Here is a 17,956-nt window from a genome sequence, read left to right as displayed (position 1 = left end):
CCGTGCATATTCTTTTAAACAAAATAGGAAAATCATTTTGAAATTTTTATAAAATGCCTAATAGACTAAAAATTTTAAATGCCATTAGTAGTACGTGGTGAAACAAACAAAAATTCTTTTGTGGAGTCTTTCATTATTTATCTTAGTCTGGAAATGGTACATGGATGTTGGTCACAATTTTTCATTTTGCCAATTTTTATACCTATAGCATATATACAAAGCAAAGAGGGGACTTGATTTTAATCTCTGAAGTGCAGCAAACTTCAAGACAGGTAGATTAAAAAGTAATCTAAAAACAGTTAAAATGTTCAATTTTATGTTATGTATATTGTACCACAATAAAAAAAAAATCTAAAGTAATAGAAAAAAACTCTTTATAGAGATAAATTGGATTTCTCCTTAGTATTAGTTACAGGATATCTGTAGCTCAGAGTGAGTTAGAATAACATAAATGCCATTTTAGATATTAAAGAATCATTCCTTCACAGGTTTAAGAATATATAGTGAGGGACTTCCCTGGTGGTCCAGCGGTTAAGACTGCCTTCCAATGAAGGGGGTGCAGGTTCGATCCCTGGTCGGGGAGCCAAGATCCCACATGGCTCGTGGCCAAAAAACCAAAACATAAAACAGAAGCAATAATGTAATAAAATTCAGTAAAGACTTTAAAAATGGTCCACATCAAAAAAAATCTTTTTTTTTCTTTAAATAAAAAGAATATTAGTGAAAGATGGTGATGGCATTTAAAAAAGGGTAATAACCATGCTGGCTATCTTTATGTAGTGTAATGTTCCTAAATTCAGTATCAATATGTCTTCTTTTCTGGAACTTCCATTTCCTGAGCCTTTTTGTTTTCCTGTTTGAAAAGGAGTAGATGAACTTACTAGTTAGTGTGATGCTGAAAGAAGTTTAAAATTTGTTTTGCATTTGTTGTATTCCATTCTTGTTCTTTCAGGGGTCCTTCGCACACAGATACATACTTTTTCAAAATTTTTTCTCCTACTTCTCGGAAATCCAAAGGTTCTTTGTGTGTAGTGTAGCTTGCTCCAGAAACACCAGTATCCACTTCATGATTTTCTGGCTGTTGATCTGCACAATGCTTCAATCCCCAATAACACATTTCTCCACTGTACATCATAGCCAGCAAATGAATGTCACTAAATATTCCTGGGAAAGTCATTTAAGTTGAGAGATTAGAATTTAAAAAGAAACCCTGGTGATTAAGACTCTAATAAAATCCTTTTACATCATTAAGCATTTTCCCTTCTCATTTAACAGCTGTACTTAGAAAAGCCAACTATCACTAACACAATCCTCATTCCATAGGCACTTCTATCTCTATTTTATCTATAAAAGAGACCCAATCCCACCCTCCCCCAAAAAAGAATTATTTTTAAAGAATCATATAGGTCAGTGTGTTAATCTTTCTGGTGTTCTCTTTAGGATCTCTTTGAGAATCTAATCTAAATCGATGGAACCTCTCCCAGAAGGTACATCCCATATTCCGCATACAATTTCAGAGTACTCAGAGATTCCCTCAATCCCATCCATGAACACAGCTTTTACTTAGGGGTATACTCAGGATCAATAATACAGTTCCTATATTTCTACAGCAGTGTACAGAGATGATCCTGCATAATCATGTCCCTTAGAAGCCATATGATTCTAAGTTACCAAAGATGTTAAATTGTATCCAAGATGCTTTATGTTCCCAGGAAAAAGGAATACATTGCAGGATTTCCATCAAAAGTTGAAAGCGTGCTTATTATGGAAGAAGGTGATTATATAATTAAACATTTATGACACACAAAGTATATTAATTTGATATAAAAACAAAAAGACCTAGAATTGTAAAGATCTGGGGATAAATTATCGACTTTGTATAACTCACTAAAGCTCTTTAAACCTCAGTTTGCAAAAATCGGGATTCCACATGCCCTACTTATTTCATGGAATTTTCTTAAGAAACACATAAAATAAAAATGCATAAACCATAAAGTGCTATTAAATTATATGACTATTTAACTTTTTCAAGTCATAAAATACAAATAAATGATCTATTCTACTAGACAGGTACTTGTGTGACTAGAAAAGTTTACCTCAAATAAATGAGCATCATAATCTCAGTTGCTCACCTAATATGGCTCATCGGAAATGACTATGATAGTACTAGAGATATAAAAATACAAGAAAAATCCAGCTTCCAAAACTGTTACAGTTTGTATTATCTTGAATCTATTGCAAGTTTTTGGTAGTCTCAGAGTTTGTCCCTATAGGTAACTCTTCACCTCACCTCCAATTCAGCTTATAAATAGTAGCAAGAGAAGGAATAAGCTTAGCAGACGAACTGATTCATTACACTGTTATATCAACAAAAGAAATAAGAGCAGAATCTGAGGCTTGCATTCATGAACATACGATGGGCTACACTCTATAAATTATGCTTTCTATGTATAAAACAACTCAATAAGTACAATGCATATTACCCATAATCACTTCTTTTCACTTCATTTCTTCATAGTTAAAAGGTCATAAACCTCACAGAAAAAGCTGGAATAGCATTAGATGTTATTTAGAATATAAAAAGAAACAGACCTAGAGTCAAGAGGATCTGGGTGTAAATTATTGACTTTGTGCAACTCACCAAAGCTCTTTAAGCCCCAGTCCGCAAAAATCAAGATTCCACATGCCCTCCTTAATTTCATGGAATTTTCTTAAGGAATAGTTTGCTTTTTTTCCAAATTAACGATTTTCACTGCAGAATTATATTTCATATTAGATAGGACATTTCACTGAATTTATATCCTTTTTCTTTTTTGTGATCCTACACCCTAATTATTCCTCAAAAGACTGGTAGAGGGGAGTAAGGAGATAGAAGCAAAAATGAAAAGAAGGTTAACTTTTAAGCAGACTAGAGCCTTAGCAGGAGGAGCTGAAGTAAGTCCCACAAAGTGAAGCCACTTGGGAAGAAAGATGAGAAGTGTTTGCTTAAGGGAGAGCTGGCATTCAATTTGTGCCCAACTCTAAGTTAGCCTCATCCTTTATATTAACAAGGAGTGATGGTTAAACAAGGTACACAGATATCCTTTGGAAAGGTGTTTCTGAGGAGAGAATGAATAGCTATATGCTAAAGAGTGGTTCTCAAACTTTAGCCTGCATTAGAATTACCTGGAGGACATGTTGAAATGCTGATTGCTGGGCCCCCACCTCCAAAACTTTCAGATTCAGGTATGGGATTGGGTCTATGAATCGGCATTTTTTTTTTTTTTTGAATCGGCATTTTTAACAAAGTCCTAGGACCTAGGGTGAGGCTGCTGGTCCATAGACACTATGCTAAACTACTGTACTGCATTAAAATACCAAAGGAAGAAATGAACAACGTAAAAATTACACATTCTCCCTCTCTACTCCCCCAAGGAATCCATTACTCTGTAGCTATAGTCTTTTTGCTGATACAAATTTTCCTTGGTATTTTTTCTGCTAATGCTCAGCACTGTTTTCAATAAAATACTTCACTTTGCACTGCTTATATCCTTGGCGAACACATCAAGAGTGCAGGGTGCAGGGAGGAAGAGAGTGAATAACCCATGAAGTAAAAGTGATGGCAGAAAGATGACCTTCATAGAAAAAAAAAGGTGGCCAGACTGGCATTCTCTAGAAGCACTGATGTCTAAATCTGACTGCATCATAATTACGGTAGATTATAAAAATAGATTCCTGAACTCCACATATTAAATCAGAACCTGAATGTGATACACAGAAATCTGTATTTTTGGGGACTTCCCTGGTGGCGCAGTGGTTAAGAATCTGCCTGCCAATGCAGGGGACAAGGGTTTGAGCCCTGGTCCAGGAAGATACCACATACCGCAGAGCAACTAAGCCCGTGCACCACAACTACTGAGCCTGCACTCTAGAGCCCACAAGCCACAACTACTGAGCCCACATGCCACTACTACTGAGCCTGCGCACCTAGAGCCTGTGCTCCGCCACAAGAGAAGCCAGAGCAATGAGAAGCCTGTGCACTGCAACGAAGAGTAGCCCCTGCTTGCTGCAACTAGAGAAAGCCCGTGTAAAGCAACGAAGACCCAATGCAGCCAAAAATAAATAAATAAATTTAATTAAAAAAATAATAATAATATAAAAAAAAGAAGAAAAGAAAAGAAATCTGTATTTTTAAACAAGCTACCCAAGCAATTAGTGACATCAATTCAGAGCTGCTCCTTTAAGCCATCTGAAATCCAGGTTCTGGGTTAAGCTATGAGCCAAAGGCTGCTGGGAAGGGGGCTCTTCAGTGGCATAAAAAGGCATAACCCAAGGATGTGCACAGCTGAACAATCTTTTAACCTAGTTAACTCGAGTTATCCTGACAAGGCTATTTTTATAAGGGCCCACAGAAGAAAGAACCATAGGAATGAGATAAAAAGATTTACTGAATACATTACCTGGTAATTTTTAAAAGCTGAAAATTTAATGGCATACAGGTAATGACCAAAGGACAAAATGATTATCTCACCTTGGAAAACGAAATAAAAATCATACTAAGTATACACTGTTTTGAGTTTTATGTAAAATCAGGCAAATTATCATTAAGATCTGGCCACAAAAATATTTTGATGATTCATATAGAACTTTTCTCTCTAATTAGTACTAAGAATTTTTCCGAATTATGTTTTTTATATTGACTAACAAAAAATTTTTTAAAAAATTAGAGCCACTCCACCAGGGCCTTAAGAGTAATTTAGCCTATGAAAAGTAGGCTTCCTGGCTTCTAATCTACATCTTGAGGAATGAAGTATGGAGGAACAAACTGCTTTAGATGAGAGCAAGAAGTCAGCACCAAAAGAGGACTGATGCCTGTGGCAAAACTGCTAGGGAGTTGATGTTGTTTTGTTGTTTCCTGGAAAAAAGAGACCCTTTCTGTGCCTTTGATTCCCCTGTTGAAGAAGCAATGGAAGATAGAGGCGAGTGTAATCAATTATAATCCAAGAGAAGACACCAGTATCACAAGCATCGTGATAAAAAAATTCTAGGCCATGAGAATATATGACTTTATGACTAGAAATGGGAGAATAAGGGAAATTGGTGACTTGTGCTCTTTTCTTTGGTTCTAAATAAGCTTTAATGCCCATCTCTGCTTTTTCTTTTAAATCAATCCATGTGGGTGAGGAAATTTTAGAAAGATCATTTTTAACGCAGGTAGTCGGTTCACTAGTTACCTGGAATAAATACTTCCCACAAATAAATCAAAACACCCCATGTTTGTCAAAACATCATGCCCACTGAAGGAGCACCTTATAGTCACAAGTTTTTTTAGGACAAGCTACTTGCCTGAATAAACTGAAGGTAACAACTTTTGGACAACAGTAGCCAGTCATATGTTAATGGCTCTTAAATCATGGTGGTTTTTTTCTGTGTGATGTTTTCTAATAGAAAGGAAAAGCCTATAGAAGCTAACAAAGAAAGAATTAAAATACACTTATAAAATTAAAACACAGAATTTTCCCTAAGAAGTTTTCTTCTTATTCCCCATGTTTGAATTTTCCCCATCAAAATTTCCCCAAAATTTCAGATGAAGCATAAAAGAAAGTTTACACAAAGAACCTAACATCACTTGCCAGCTATGTGACCTTATCAGGCTTATCAGGACCTCAGTTCTTCCATCTGTAAAAAGAGACACTAAAAGTAAGTGGTTCTTCCCTCCCAAACCTCAGTCTAAAACCCAAATGATGCTCTATATCCAGTTCCTAACATTTTTAAGTGCATATAAGTTTATGACAGAAACTAACAGTTACCACCCAATATTCATTCTTCCTTTCTTTCTTAGTAAAGAGACATTATTTGGGATGGCAATGTATCATGTAAAGGGCTATACATCCCAGATTCCCTTGTAGCTATATGAAGCCATGTGATTAAATTCTGGCCAGTGAAATGTAGGTAGAAGTGTCCTAAGTGTTGTAACAAACTTGAGAAGGATGAAAGAAAGACTTGGCTGAAAGAAACATCCTTTTGCCATTCCTATGGACTGGAACACAGGTGAGACGGAAGGAGCTCCAGCAGCATCTTGAGACACTGAGAATGGAAGCAATGTCCTCAACAGGGACGCATGTTGCACAACTCTGGCAAGTACTGTTTACACGCATTCTATGTAACTCGCCTCCTTCTGAAGCTGTAGCACTCCACTTTGAAAGACGATGGAGGAAGAAGATAGGAACCTGATGATGCCATGAAGCCACCATAACCAGCTCTAGACCTTTCTGAAGTGAAAAAGCAGTAAATTTCTCCTTGTTTAAAAGTTACTTCCAGTCTCAGGACTTCCCTGGTGGTGCAGTGGTTTAGACTCCGCGCTCACAATACAGAGGGCCTGGGTTCAATCCCTGGTCAGGTAACTAGATCCCACATGCATGCTGCAACTAAGAGTTCTCATGCCGCAACAAAGGAGCCCGCCAGCCACAACTAAGGAGCCCGCCTGCCGCAACTAAGACCTGGTGCAACCAAATAAATAAATAAAATAAATTTTAAAAAATAAAACTAAAATAAAAGTTACCTCCAGTCTCTGTTACAATTAGCTGAACCTAGAGCAGGATCAGGGCTTTGTGGGGATGCAAAGTAAAAGCAACATGATATATTACTGTCCCTAAATTACTAAGCAGAGATTAGCAGTATTTCTCTATATTACGTGAGAAGATTTTTTTTAATTGTTTAAAAAGCCCTTTTATTATTTTTCTGTCTATAATGTAACCTGAAATTTATTTCAATCAAAGTTAAATCTAGTAAACTTCTTAAAATTTAAAAATGCTTTAAAACACTTAGAAAACTACAAAAAGGATCACCTTACCTTCACTCAGTAATTTAGCTGTGTCTAGGTCTTGGAAAGAAACTCCTTCATTTAACTGGATGGGACACCGAAAATTCAGCATCTGTAGCAAATAACTGATTCCATCAACAAGGTACTAAATGAAAGTCAAAGATAAAGAATCCAAGTATTAGATGCAGAACTGTAGAAACTTCAAATGTTAATATTTTTACTCAAGAGAATATTGGCTAATATACAGATATATCATATGATTATTACATTACAATATAAGGACCTACTACCCCAAAACTTTTACAAATATAACCCTCTAATTAGTAAAAGAGTATGGGAAAAAAAGAGAAATCATTAACCAAGAACACATGATTCAGTAATATACTTGTCAAAAATGTCATCAGAGCAAGAAGAGGTTAAAGATAATAAAGATGTGTTCAAAAACTTGTTAAAAATATGGATGTACTTTATTACAATTTAGAAATATTATGATCAAACTTTTACATTTGAAAGTGTGACCTCTCATTTGCAGGCCCACATAAACCATGTGTACAATCAACCTAAGTTAGGAAGGATCCTTAGTGATACAAATATTAAGACAGGATCTTTGGATTTACTAATTTGGTCAGAAGAGTCAAGAAAAATCAGAGGGCCACAATTTCCTAGGAGCAGGGTCATGTGGGATCTTTAGGAGTGATCTGCTGCTAGAGAGAGGCTCACAACCAAGTTTGTTTTCTTCAGGCCAAAAATATGCTTAGAAATTAATATAGATTATCTATCTTGTACAATAAAAAATAAAAATCCAGAACTTAAAAAAAAAACATATAAAACTTCCCAGTTTACAAAGGGCTTTTACATGTTATCTTATTTAATCTTCACAGTAATTCCAATTTGTTTAAGATTACATAGCTGCTAAGTACAGGCCTGGAATGCCAACCCAGGCCCTTTGATTCCTCTACTCTTAATCCTGTACTAAACAGCTTTTGGAAACCTATAAATGTCAACAATAAAACATGTATGAGGAATGCTTTTTCACCTTTTTAAGCAAGCTAGATTTTCTTGTGAGCCATTCTCTCCTTTTGGTCAGAGAATGACAATACATGTAGAGTAGGGCTCCTCGTCTCCAAGAGAGACATTCCAGGAGTTCATCCCCAAGCAAATCGCAGTGCTGAAATACAACAAAGACACAGCTAAAAAGAGAAACTTCGTGTCTGTAAAAATCAAAATTAAATTTCAAAATATTGAGCAATTAAAAAATACTCATTTCACAAAATTTGCTCTTTACTTAGCAACCTACACAGGAATGCCTTACTCTGAATCAATTCGAAATATAGAAATCTATTGCTACGTGAAAATTAAAATAACTACTCCAATTTACAAATATTTCTAGAAAATTGATGTTCAAGTATTTTAGTAGCCAATTCTCTAATACATTTGAAATATAAGTATTCCATAATCTGACTGAAAAAATAAGTTTTCAGAAATATGTTACTTGAAACAATTTCTACTACTGCTAAAATAAAACAATGAAAAGATATACACAAGAACAATTTTAATAAATCAAACTTTTACTATGTGATATCATTTAAAACTTGGGATTATTTGTTTCCAGTTAGCATTCCCTGATAAACACAAAGAGCAACAAAGATATCTACGTAGAGAAAGCCAGCGGACAGTTCAAGATGAGAAATCATTTGCCTGAAAGAGTAGCCAGGGCTAGAGACAAAAATCTTGGAATCATCTAAACAGAGACAGCAGTAAAAACAAGTTGTCAAGCAAAGACAAACTACAGATTATCAGAGGATTAAGGAGATATCTTTGGGGAGTGCCTATGTTTCCAGACTGGAAGAGAGGGGAGATGCTTGAAAAAGAGCAAGAGCAAGGCTTCTTAGAGATGAAGAGGAGCATGCAGGGCCTCCAAGGGATGGGGTGATCATTGGTAAGAAAGGCAACAAATGTCCAGGCAGAAGAAGACTGAAAGGACGAGAGATGTGGTATTAGGTTACTAGGGACCTTCAAGAAAACACAGCATCTGTAAAAGTAAAGGGAGCAGAAACAGCAAATGTGTATGTTTAGAAAATTACTAGGCACTGTAGTTACAATATAATTCCATCAAACAAACATTCTGAAACATATTTACAAAAATATGATACTTGAGTTGTGACATCAGTCTGAAATGTTCAACTCTTATGTCCCTCCTTCAATCTTAATTTAAAACAAAGATACATGTAAGAAAAAAAAATACAGATTCTAAAGGGTAATATAGCAGTAATCAGCAGCATTCCACCATAATTCATAGTTGTGCAAAACTTACTTTTGGATGCATATTATTTTCTTTAACCAAAATTTCTGGTTCTGAAAGAAAACTGATCAACTCTTTTACTTTTTGTGAAGAATCTTCAGGAAAATCTTCATCTACTAGCTTGTTCTCCTCAAAATATGTCATGTCCAAAATAGCCTGAAGTGAAAGAGAAAAAAAAGTATAAATGATTTCAACTCGAATAAATAATTCTTATAGTTTAATCTTACATATATATACTTTATTAGACATTTAAATCTTCTAGCACAGTATTTAAGTAGTCAAACTATCTAGCTATAAATATAATCTAAGATGAACTTTATAGTAAACTTCATAGGATTTTACTAAAATACTGAATTAAGATAATCTAGTTTCCCTCAAAAAGTAAAATGGGTATTTATGTTTTAATTCAGATAAGCTAACTATATACAATATAATTATGAAAAGTATATTATAGTCTTTGCTATTTGTACATATATACTTCCTGAACATTTTCTAAATGCCTGCCATATCAAGACAAGGTCACTACCTCTAGTTTTGTATACTGAATCTTCAAAGAATTACCTGTTTCTCAAATGAAGCACCAGCACTTTAAAACTACCCAATCCTTTTTCTTTGTTTAATCTACTGGACTAAGACTAAGGAAACTGAGTTCTAACAAAGGACAAGTCATATTTTATCTTTGTTTTGGAGCCAGTTTCTTCATTGACAAAATGAAGAAACTGATCCAAATGCCTTTCAAAGTCCCTTGCTTTGAGGGTAAAATGAATTAACATATGCAAACACTTCGAACATTACCTAGCAAACAGCACTACTTAAGTGTTAAGTGCTCTCGTGTAGAAGGTCTAAGCCAGGAAGGGAGAGATTATCATCCTAAGGAAAATGACCTGGTGAATGAGAACCATAAGTAAGATCCAAAGGGGTTTGGGGAATTTTAATCTATATTTCTAATTCTTTTGCCTTATTCTTAGAAATAAGTTAAAATGTTTAGAACTCTCCCATGTGAAAGAAACAAGACAAGCAAGGAAACTTCTGAAAGAAAAGAGAGGTAAATTTCTCCCAAATTGTAACAGCTCTCTGGGGTTTGCGGGTAGTTGTTACAGGCTCATTCAACCACATCGGAAGGCAGAAAGCATCTCCATGTACCTCCTAACAGAAAGCAGAGTGTCAGGCACCTAAGTGCTATGAACGTGCATTTTGGAAACTTCACTAAGTTTACTCTATTTCCTATAAACCACTTCATCTTTATTATCCCTTGGCAATCAAGTAAGGGCATACGAAGCACTCTGTCAACTATAAAGTGCTATACAAATGTTACTTACTATGATAAAATTATGTGTTTTGTTTTTTTTTTTTGCTGCACTGCACAGCCTGCGGGATCTTAGTTCCCTGACCAGGGATCGAACCCATGCCCCTTGCAGTGGAAGCACGGAGCCTTAACCGCCGGACCACCAGGGAAGTCCCTCAAAATTATGTTTCTTAGTGTCCACTTGCCTCAGCAGTGTTTGAGAAAACTGAGAAAACAGATCTTATCTGTAGAAAGGTCTAATTTGAAAGGAAAGTAAAAAAAGGGGGGAACAGAAAAATCTTATGGACTTGCATAACAAAAGCACAGGTAGTCAAGTTGAGAATCCAAAGGAAAGGTGAATTTCAGGGAAAAAAAAAATAATCAGAGCCCTTATAGAAACCTCCATTCCCTCTGACTAACCTTTCACACCTTGGAAATTGCACATTTGAGTGTTTTTTTGTTTTGTTTTGTTTTAATTAATTTATTTATTTTTGGCTGTGTTGGGTCTTTGTTTCTGTGCGAGGGCTTTCTCTAGTGGCAAGCGGTGGCCACTCTTCATCGTGGTGCGTGGGCCTCTCACTATCGCGGCCTCTCTTGTTGCAGAGCACAGGCTCCAGACGCGCAGGCTCAGTAGTTGTGGCTCACAGGCCTAGTTGCTCCGCAGCATGTGGGATCTTCCCAGACCAGAGCTTGAACCCGTGTCCCCTGCATTAGCAGGCAGATTCTCAACCACTGTGCCACCAGGGAAGCCCCATTTGAGAGTTTTGCTTAATTATCTATAAAGGGAAGCAATACTGTTATCTGCAAGATTTTTTTCCTTTTTATCAACACATCCAATAAACTTTTCTTCTTTGTAAGGATACTTACTGCCTTACAGCTTCAAGTCTATATGCTTTATACATACAGTTTTTTTTAACACAAACACTTTAAATAGAGAATAAACTGCTTTCATCACACCTAAATTTTGGAGTAACCCTCTTAAATAAGCAAACTGCCTCAACAACGTCAGAAACCACATCTGTTTCAGTACCTGTGTGTAAAGTTCAAGAAGATTTGATGGATTTGAACATTCTTTGTCTTCTCCACACAGAAGTTTCAATTTTTCTAGAGCTGCAGAGGCCCGAATTAAAAAGTGATCTATAAGAGATAAAAACATGATTATTGGAGCAGCATGGGGTCATCATGGCACAGCTGCAGCAGCTCCGGGTGCAGGAGGCGGTGGACTCTATGGTGAAGAGTCTGGAGAGACAGAACATCCGGAAGATGCAGGGCCTCATCTTCCGGTGCAGCGCCAGCTGTTGTGAGGACAGCCAGGCGTCCATGCAGCAAGTGCACCAGTGCATTGAGCGCTGCCATGCACCTCTGGCTCAAGCCCAGGCCCTGGTGACCAGCGAGCTAGAGAAGTTCCAGGACCGCCTGGCCCAGTGCACTATGCATTGCAACGACAAAGCCAAGGATTCAATAGATGCGGGGAGTAAAGAGCTTCAGGTGAAGCGGCAGCTGGAGAGTTGCGTGACCAAGTGTGTGGATGACCACATAAACCAAATCCCAACCGTGACCAAGATGAAGGAGTCTCTCTCATCCATTGGGAAATAGATGTCTGCTATTGGCCATCAGGGCTGAAGGCAGGAATCTATTTAAAAAGAGGAATGGGGATTTGGGTTTTCTAAAGTTTATGAATGAGGAAATTAAGGATGGCAGCAAGTGTTAAGGCCTATGTCACTTGCCTCTGGACACTGGTTCCTTTGTGTTTGAATCCTAGAAAGTGAAAGAGCCTGGTGCTAAAATTTGGGTCAGAGATAGCACAGGAGAGTTTTTGTGAGCCTGAATTTCATGTGGCAAGTGCTTATCCTGGCAGCAGGGAGTCTCCCTTGTACCAAACCAGAGCCCTCCAAGGTACCAGCTTCTCTTAGTACACAGATATCAACAGGCTGGCAGGTTCATCTGACCTGCTTATGAGCTGGTGGAGTGTGAGGAGAGGTGTTTCTGTTTGTTGCCAACCTCCTGTTTACCAGAAGGATCACTACAACATTTTCCACAAACTGGAAATAAAACAAAATCCATGAGGTCACTAATTTAGAAGGGGAAAGGGGGGCTTCTGGGGATTTGTTTTGCTTGGCTTTGTTTTATATACAAGGGCATGAAGTTACTTTAAGATGTAGAGTTGGGAGAGGTAATTTGGATAAAAACTTTGAAAGGGTCCTTGAGGATATTCATTTCTGGCCATCAAGATGTGGATGCACATTTCTTAAAATTCTCACACATTACATCTTTCAGCCTGGAGACCCTGCAAAAATATAAGAAGCGTTATCACACCAGTAGGGGAAGCAAACCTTCCCTCTAACTGGCAGCCATAATGGGCCCTGAGGGTGTCTGCAGCAGAGTGAGCTGAGTGACAAGACAATCTTGCAGTGATACCCTTGAAGGGAAAGGGGATTTTGATTGTGCTATATGCTAGTATTCAGGAATGAACAGCAAAAGAGGAATTGTTAGCTGCATAATTAAGAGAGTTATGAAGTACTGGCCTTGGAAAAATCTTGTTTTCATAAAACATAACAGAATGAAAGCCTAAACCCAGTATTGCTTACTTTGCCCCCTGTAATAACAGAGCTCTGTTGAGACAATCCCCTGGCAACACGAAGGTCAAAGGAGAAAAAGTAAGCAACTCAGGGGCGAGCTGTGACTCCTTTAGGGCAAAAAAAGGGACAGCCCTCCATTACCAGATACCACTTTTGCGACCTGCGTTGTTCTTGCCCCAGTTCTGGCACCTTATCATTTTATTAAGGACCTTGCTGTATTTTTACCAACTTATTACTTGAAATGATAATACAGCATGTCTGTTTGCTGTTTCAAGACTGTGATATATTATCCTAGTGGTTTGGTTTTAAAAATAAATAAGACTTAATTTTTCTTCAAAAAAAAAAAACATGATTACTTCACATAGTTTCAGAGTGTCATTTAAATGAAAAAAGTTACATATCTAAAATGATGAAATGAAATTATTACAGCATGGTAATAATATCTTTCATAAAACATGAAGTACATCATAATGCCTAATCCTACTTAAATGTATCATGGAAATTTATTCTTGAAAGCTGGACTGAAAACTTTCTAGGTTCAGCTGTCATTTCTTAAGTGCAATCTGTATTTTCATAATGCTTCTTTTATGACGTTGACATACTCAAAATGTTTAAGCAATAAATTTAAAACCTGTATTGGAATAGTACAAATAATATACATAAATCTACAGAAAGGACTTCCACTAACTTATAACTTCATAAATATATTCTCCAAAAAATAACATGTTTGATTAAATCAAATGCCTCATAAAATGTAAGCACTCTGAGCAATTATAACTTTATAATTGTGTTTATGTATTTATGTATGCAAATAGCTGTTACAATTAAAATTACACAAACTACCTAAATATTTTACTCCTTTAAAAACCTAGAAATGGGACAAATTACTTAATGCCTTCAAAACCTAGACAAAATTAAACTAAATACTTCTGATATACCCTCTAAAAACAACTCCCCCTCACTTCCCCTCTACATGGTCTAATTTCTTCCTTTTCTCTTATGTCATATTCTCTTTGCTTCGACGTTTTCACTTTTTCTTATGGATTTTTCCTCCCTAACCTACAAAGTGTCCATACCAAGGTGCCATCCACACTTCTGCATCATCTCACGTAGTCAAATTTAAATATGCCCACCATCAAGACGCTTAAGTTCCTAAGTATGCCCCTCTGTGGCTTCCTCCTGAAATATATATCATTTTCCCCTCACTGGCAAATGGACAGAAAATGTAGCACTTGGTGAGGGTCCATCTGATCCAGCCTCAGCACCTATACAGGTACGTAAGCTGCTCAGCGTTGGAACAAAAGCACCACCAGCTTAAGCTGCATCTGTTGGCAATAATATGATGACTTTAAGTTTTCCCTGGTAAAGCCTAACCTGTATCTAAACCAGATTCTGAACGCTTTAAGGTCCACTATTCACCTAAATTGAAAACTACTTCTTTAGCACTGCCCTCCTATCTCTCCTCAGCCCAGAAGTATCATCCACACAGCTCAGAAAAAAAATTCTATTGCGAACTAAATTATATGAAACATGGTACTCCTTAGGTACTTCTTAAAACACTGAGTTGATATTTTCTTCTTAATTTGCAGGATTATTTTAAATGTAAAGACTTGCACTTAGTTCACTGAACCGCTGCTGAAGGAGTATCTCATATGAATTCATGACGTAATTACAGAGGTGGAGGGATAATGGCTCACAATTTTAGAAAATTTTTATGAAATGTAGTATTTTTCCTAACCATTCAAGGTAGTGACTGACAAGGCAAAGACAAGTGATTCTTACATAGTCCCTGGAAAAGGTCCCTCTCATGGTATATTTCCATAAAGTAACCATACTATGCTTGTACAACGAGAAATAAATGAACAAAAATTGACCAGAGGTAAAAAGGAGAGTATTCTTAGATGGACTAGTGTCTGGTTGTATCTGATCTAATTTAAAGATAACAGGAACTATCAATCCCTATAACCTAATACAAATATCATTAAAGGACAAATTTTAGGTGCATATTATTTTTGTGCTATGGGAAAATACAAGTTCAATTCAAATACATGCAACCATGTTTTAATTAAACATCATAAATACAAGAAAATCTTGCTAGTAATACTGATGAATAGCTCATTACGTGGACCACTATTATTTTAATTCCAGTACACTTCAGAACTTTAAAGCCTCCAAACAAGAATATATACCACTTTAATTTTCAGCCCTCATTCTAGACTGGATTAAAGAACTCGTCTATTGGAAAATGACAATGGCTTTTGGTTTCAATGGTAAGTGAATAGCACACATTCTTTGATCTCTTTAGACTGATTCTAATGGAGTTGGAATGGGGTGGAGATCACTGAATAGCTTACTTAGAAGTAACTTAGATACACTTCCAGGTACAGCTACTACTGTCCATGAACTAACTATTCATGTGATTCACTTACCACAAACCAAAAAAGAAAACAGCTCAGGGTAGTCTGTGGGTTTTTAAGAACATACCCCTAAGAAAAGAAAATCCAGCAAATAATCTTCACTGGAACTAGAGCCATTTTATCATGGACCCTATTCAATAAATTCAGCAACTACTCAATCGCTTGGGAAAACGTTCCACTATTATTTTCCTATGAGTTCGATGACAATGAGACAGTCCACAAGAATTTTTAAAACTGTCTATCTGTAGTAAAGGTGCAAAACTCAAAAGGAAATAATGTAGAAACGTAGAGGCAGCTGGTAAGTATTGAAAGAGAACAAAAGTCCAAGTAATTCTCCGTCAGTTTTTCAAAGGAAACCACTTTGAAAGACATTTCCAAGAAAGTATTCTAGTACTGACAGGGCCCTTGTGAGACCTGAGGTGATGAATGTGAGAGAATCGTCGAAATTATAACAATGTAAATCTCTTCTGTATTGTTTACAGCTGAGTTTAGAATCCAAAACATAACACAGAAATTCACAACGAAGCAATGAAAAAGTCGAACTGTTATACACGCCTAGCTATCTCTACTACACGCAAAACCATTACTTATTTGCGTACCATCATCCAACTTTAACAACTCATTTAAACTTCCACGTGTACTTCCATCCAGATCTTGCCCTTTTCCCAGTTGCTACCGAGACAGTTAAAGACAAGCAGCACTAATATGACTGGGATTTCAGCGCTTTTCACGGGTTATGAAAAATGGGGTCTGGAAGCAAACGCCTTGCCTTTAGGCGTTGTGAGTTCTTGGAGGTGGACCAGCGACCCCGTAGCGCGGGCCAGAAGGGCAACACCTTCGGCAGTCCTGGCCTGGGATCCACACGGACAACAGGCCGCAGCCTCAGCCCCTACGGCCGTCGACCGCCAGCTCTGAACAACCGTCCGCCCGCCCACCTCCCTCCCTCTCCTCGGCTCCCTCACCATCTTCGCCGGCGGCTTCGCTAAGTTGTTGTATGTGGGCCTGAGCCAGGTCCCCGAGCTCCTCCACTCGCCTCACCACACCGGAGCCTGAGGCCGCCATGGCCACAACGGGCGGGCGCGCCTAGTCACGTGACTGCGCCGGCCTAAGGTCACCTGATACCCCAGCGCTGGCGGGGAGTGGGGGGGGGGGGGTGGAGCTCTCCTGATGGGTGGGAGGGGACCCCAGCTCCAAAAGAGGGCAGGCTCAGGCTCGCACAGGTTGTTCCGGGTTATTTTCTTCTCGGAATTCTCTCTCCAGAACCCTGAGCAGCAGGCCGACTTTTTAGGGCGGGCGTGACGTCAGGACGCACCTCCCCTCCTCTAAACCAATCGGAAGCCGCCCATGTCCCCACGCTGATCCAATGAGAAGCCAGATCTCTGGGTGCGGGTGGGAGGGGGCTTGGCGGGGGCTCTGACTAGAGAGTGCCGAAGTGGCTGGCTGGTGTCTGCCCTGTGTCCAGGGCTGCAGGCGCAGTCAATAGAGCAGACAGGAAAGTCTGAAAATAGTACTGTCTGGTTTTGGTTGCCTAAAATATGCAAAGCCTGGGAGACACTGCTTTGGGAAAGATCCCTGGTATTCTCCCTCCTTGCTGCAACTAATAAATCATTCCTTCTCTGGTTAAAAAAAAAAAAAAAAAAGGACTGGCTCTCCTGGAGAACATCCAAGTCTCTAAGAGGTTACTGTGCGTCTAGGTGGGGACCTCCAAACACTGGTGGAAATTCCTAGTCCAAGCGGTTGAGGGTCGTTTTTTTAAAGTTTAATTTTAGCAGCTGGGTTTGTTTTATTTCTGGTCTGCTTTGTCCAGCTCACATTTAACATATTCATCATCATCTCACGTCCAATAGTACAAAAATTTTGCATTTACAAAAATTTCTATTGCCATACATCTGAAGACCATGCCTTAAAGCCCTTCGTGTGAAAAGTTCATCCTCTCAACTGTGAGTTTCAAAGCACTCAGGAGTCTAACTTCCACTTTGCAGTCCCTATTTTCTTGCCTCTGGTCAAACAAATCTTTAACTCATTTTTTTCATTTTTCAATTTGACACAGTATATCTTGAATAATCTCCATCCTATCTTATTTCTTATGAAAGGTAGCTTTTTATTGAATAGAAAATACTAAAAATAGGTGCCAACTAAAAGTTGTCGCTTGTCATCTGTTGCCATTCTACAAGAATGAAGTCACTAGCCACTGTAGTCGCTGACCTTCAACACACTCTGAAAGGAGTTCAGGGTAGAGATCAGAAACGAGGCACACTGTACTCTGGGAAAAACTGCAGAACAGACCTTCAGATAGTTAGATATTTTCAGGAGAAGGTTTTGTGAGCCCAATTTCTTGTGTCTTCTCATTTCTAGAAAACAAGTAAAATCATTAATGGAGACATCTGCTCCTCGTGACTAGCAGCAACCTTCTGTCAAAATGTGTACTTGACTGCATATATCCCCCTTCACTAAAATCATATATACACTGACAGTTCCTCAGAGCTATCTATAGTCCAGGCTATAGTCCTCATGGGGCCCCAAATAAAACTTAACTCACAACTCTCACGTTGTGCACTTTTTTTGCAGTTG

General features: G+C 38.0%; 1 protein-coding gene and 1 pseudogene across 1 annotated transcript; one reads left to right on the top strand and one right to left on the bottom strand.

The window, feature by feature from the left end:
• Window positions 1–880: 880 nt before the first annotated feature.
• Window positions 881–16,447, bottom strand: RIMOC1 (RAB7A interacting MON1-CCZ1 complex subunit 1). The gene is made up of 6 exons (XM_065875485.1): window positions 16,348–16,447; window positions 11,420–11,526; window positions 9,117–9,260; window positions 7,839–7,970; window positions 6,833–6,947; window positions 881–1,164 (listed from the first exon to the last, which is right to left on the bottom strand). Exons 1-6 carry the CDS (start codon window positions 16,445–16,447, stop codon window positions 881–883), a joined length of 882 nt encoding a protein of 293 aa, XP_065731557.1.
• On the top strand, window positions 11,572–11,985 carry LOC136121500 (protein FAM136A pseudogene; annotated as a pseudogene).
• Window positions 16,448–17,956: the final 1,509 nt, after the last annotated feature.

This window comes from Phocoena phocoena, chromosome 3 (genome assembly GCF_963924675.1).
Source record: "Phocoena phocoena chromosome 3, mPhoPho1.1, whole genome shotgun sequence".
Classification (NCBI taxonomy): domain Eukaryota; kingdom Metazoa; phylum Chordata; class Mammalia; order Artiodactyla; family Phocoenidae; genus Phocoena; species Phocoena phocoena.
This window is presented reverse-complemented; position numbering and strand designations above follow the sequence as displayed.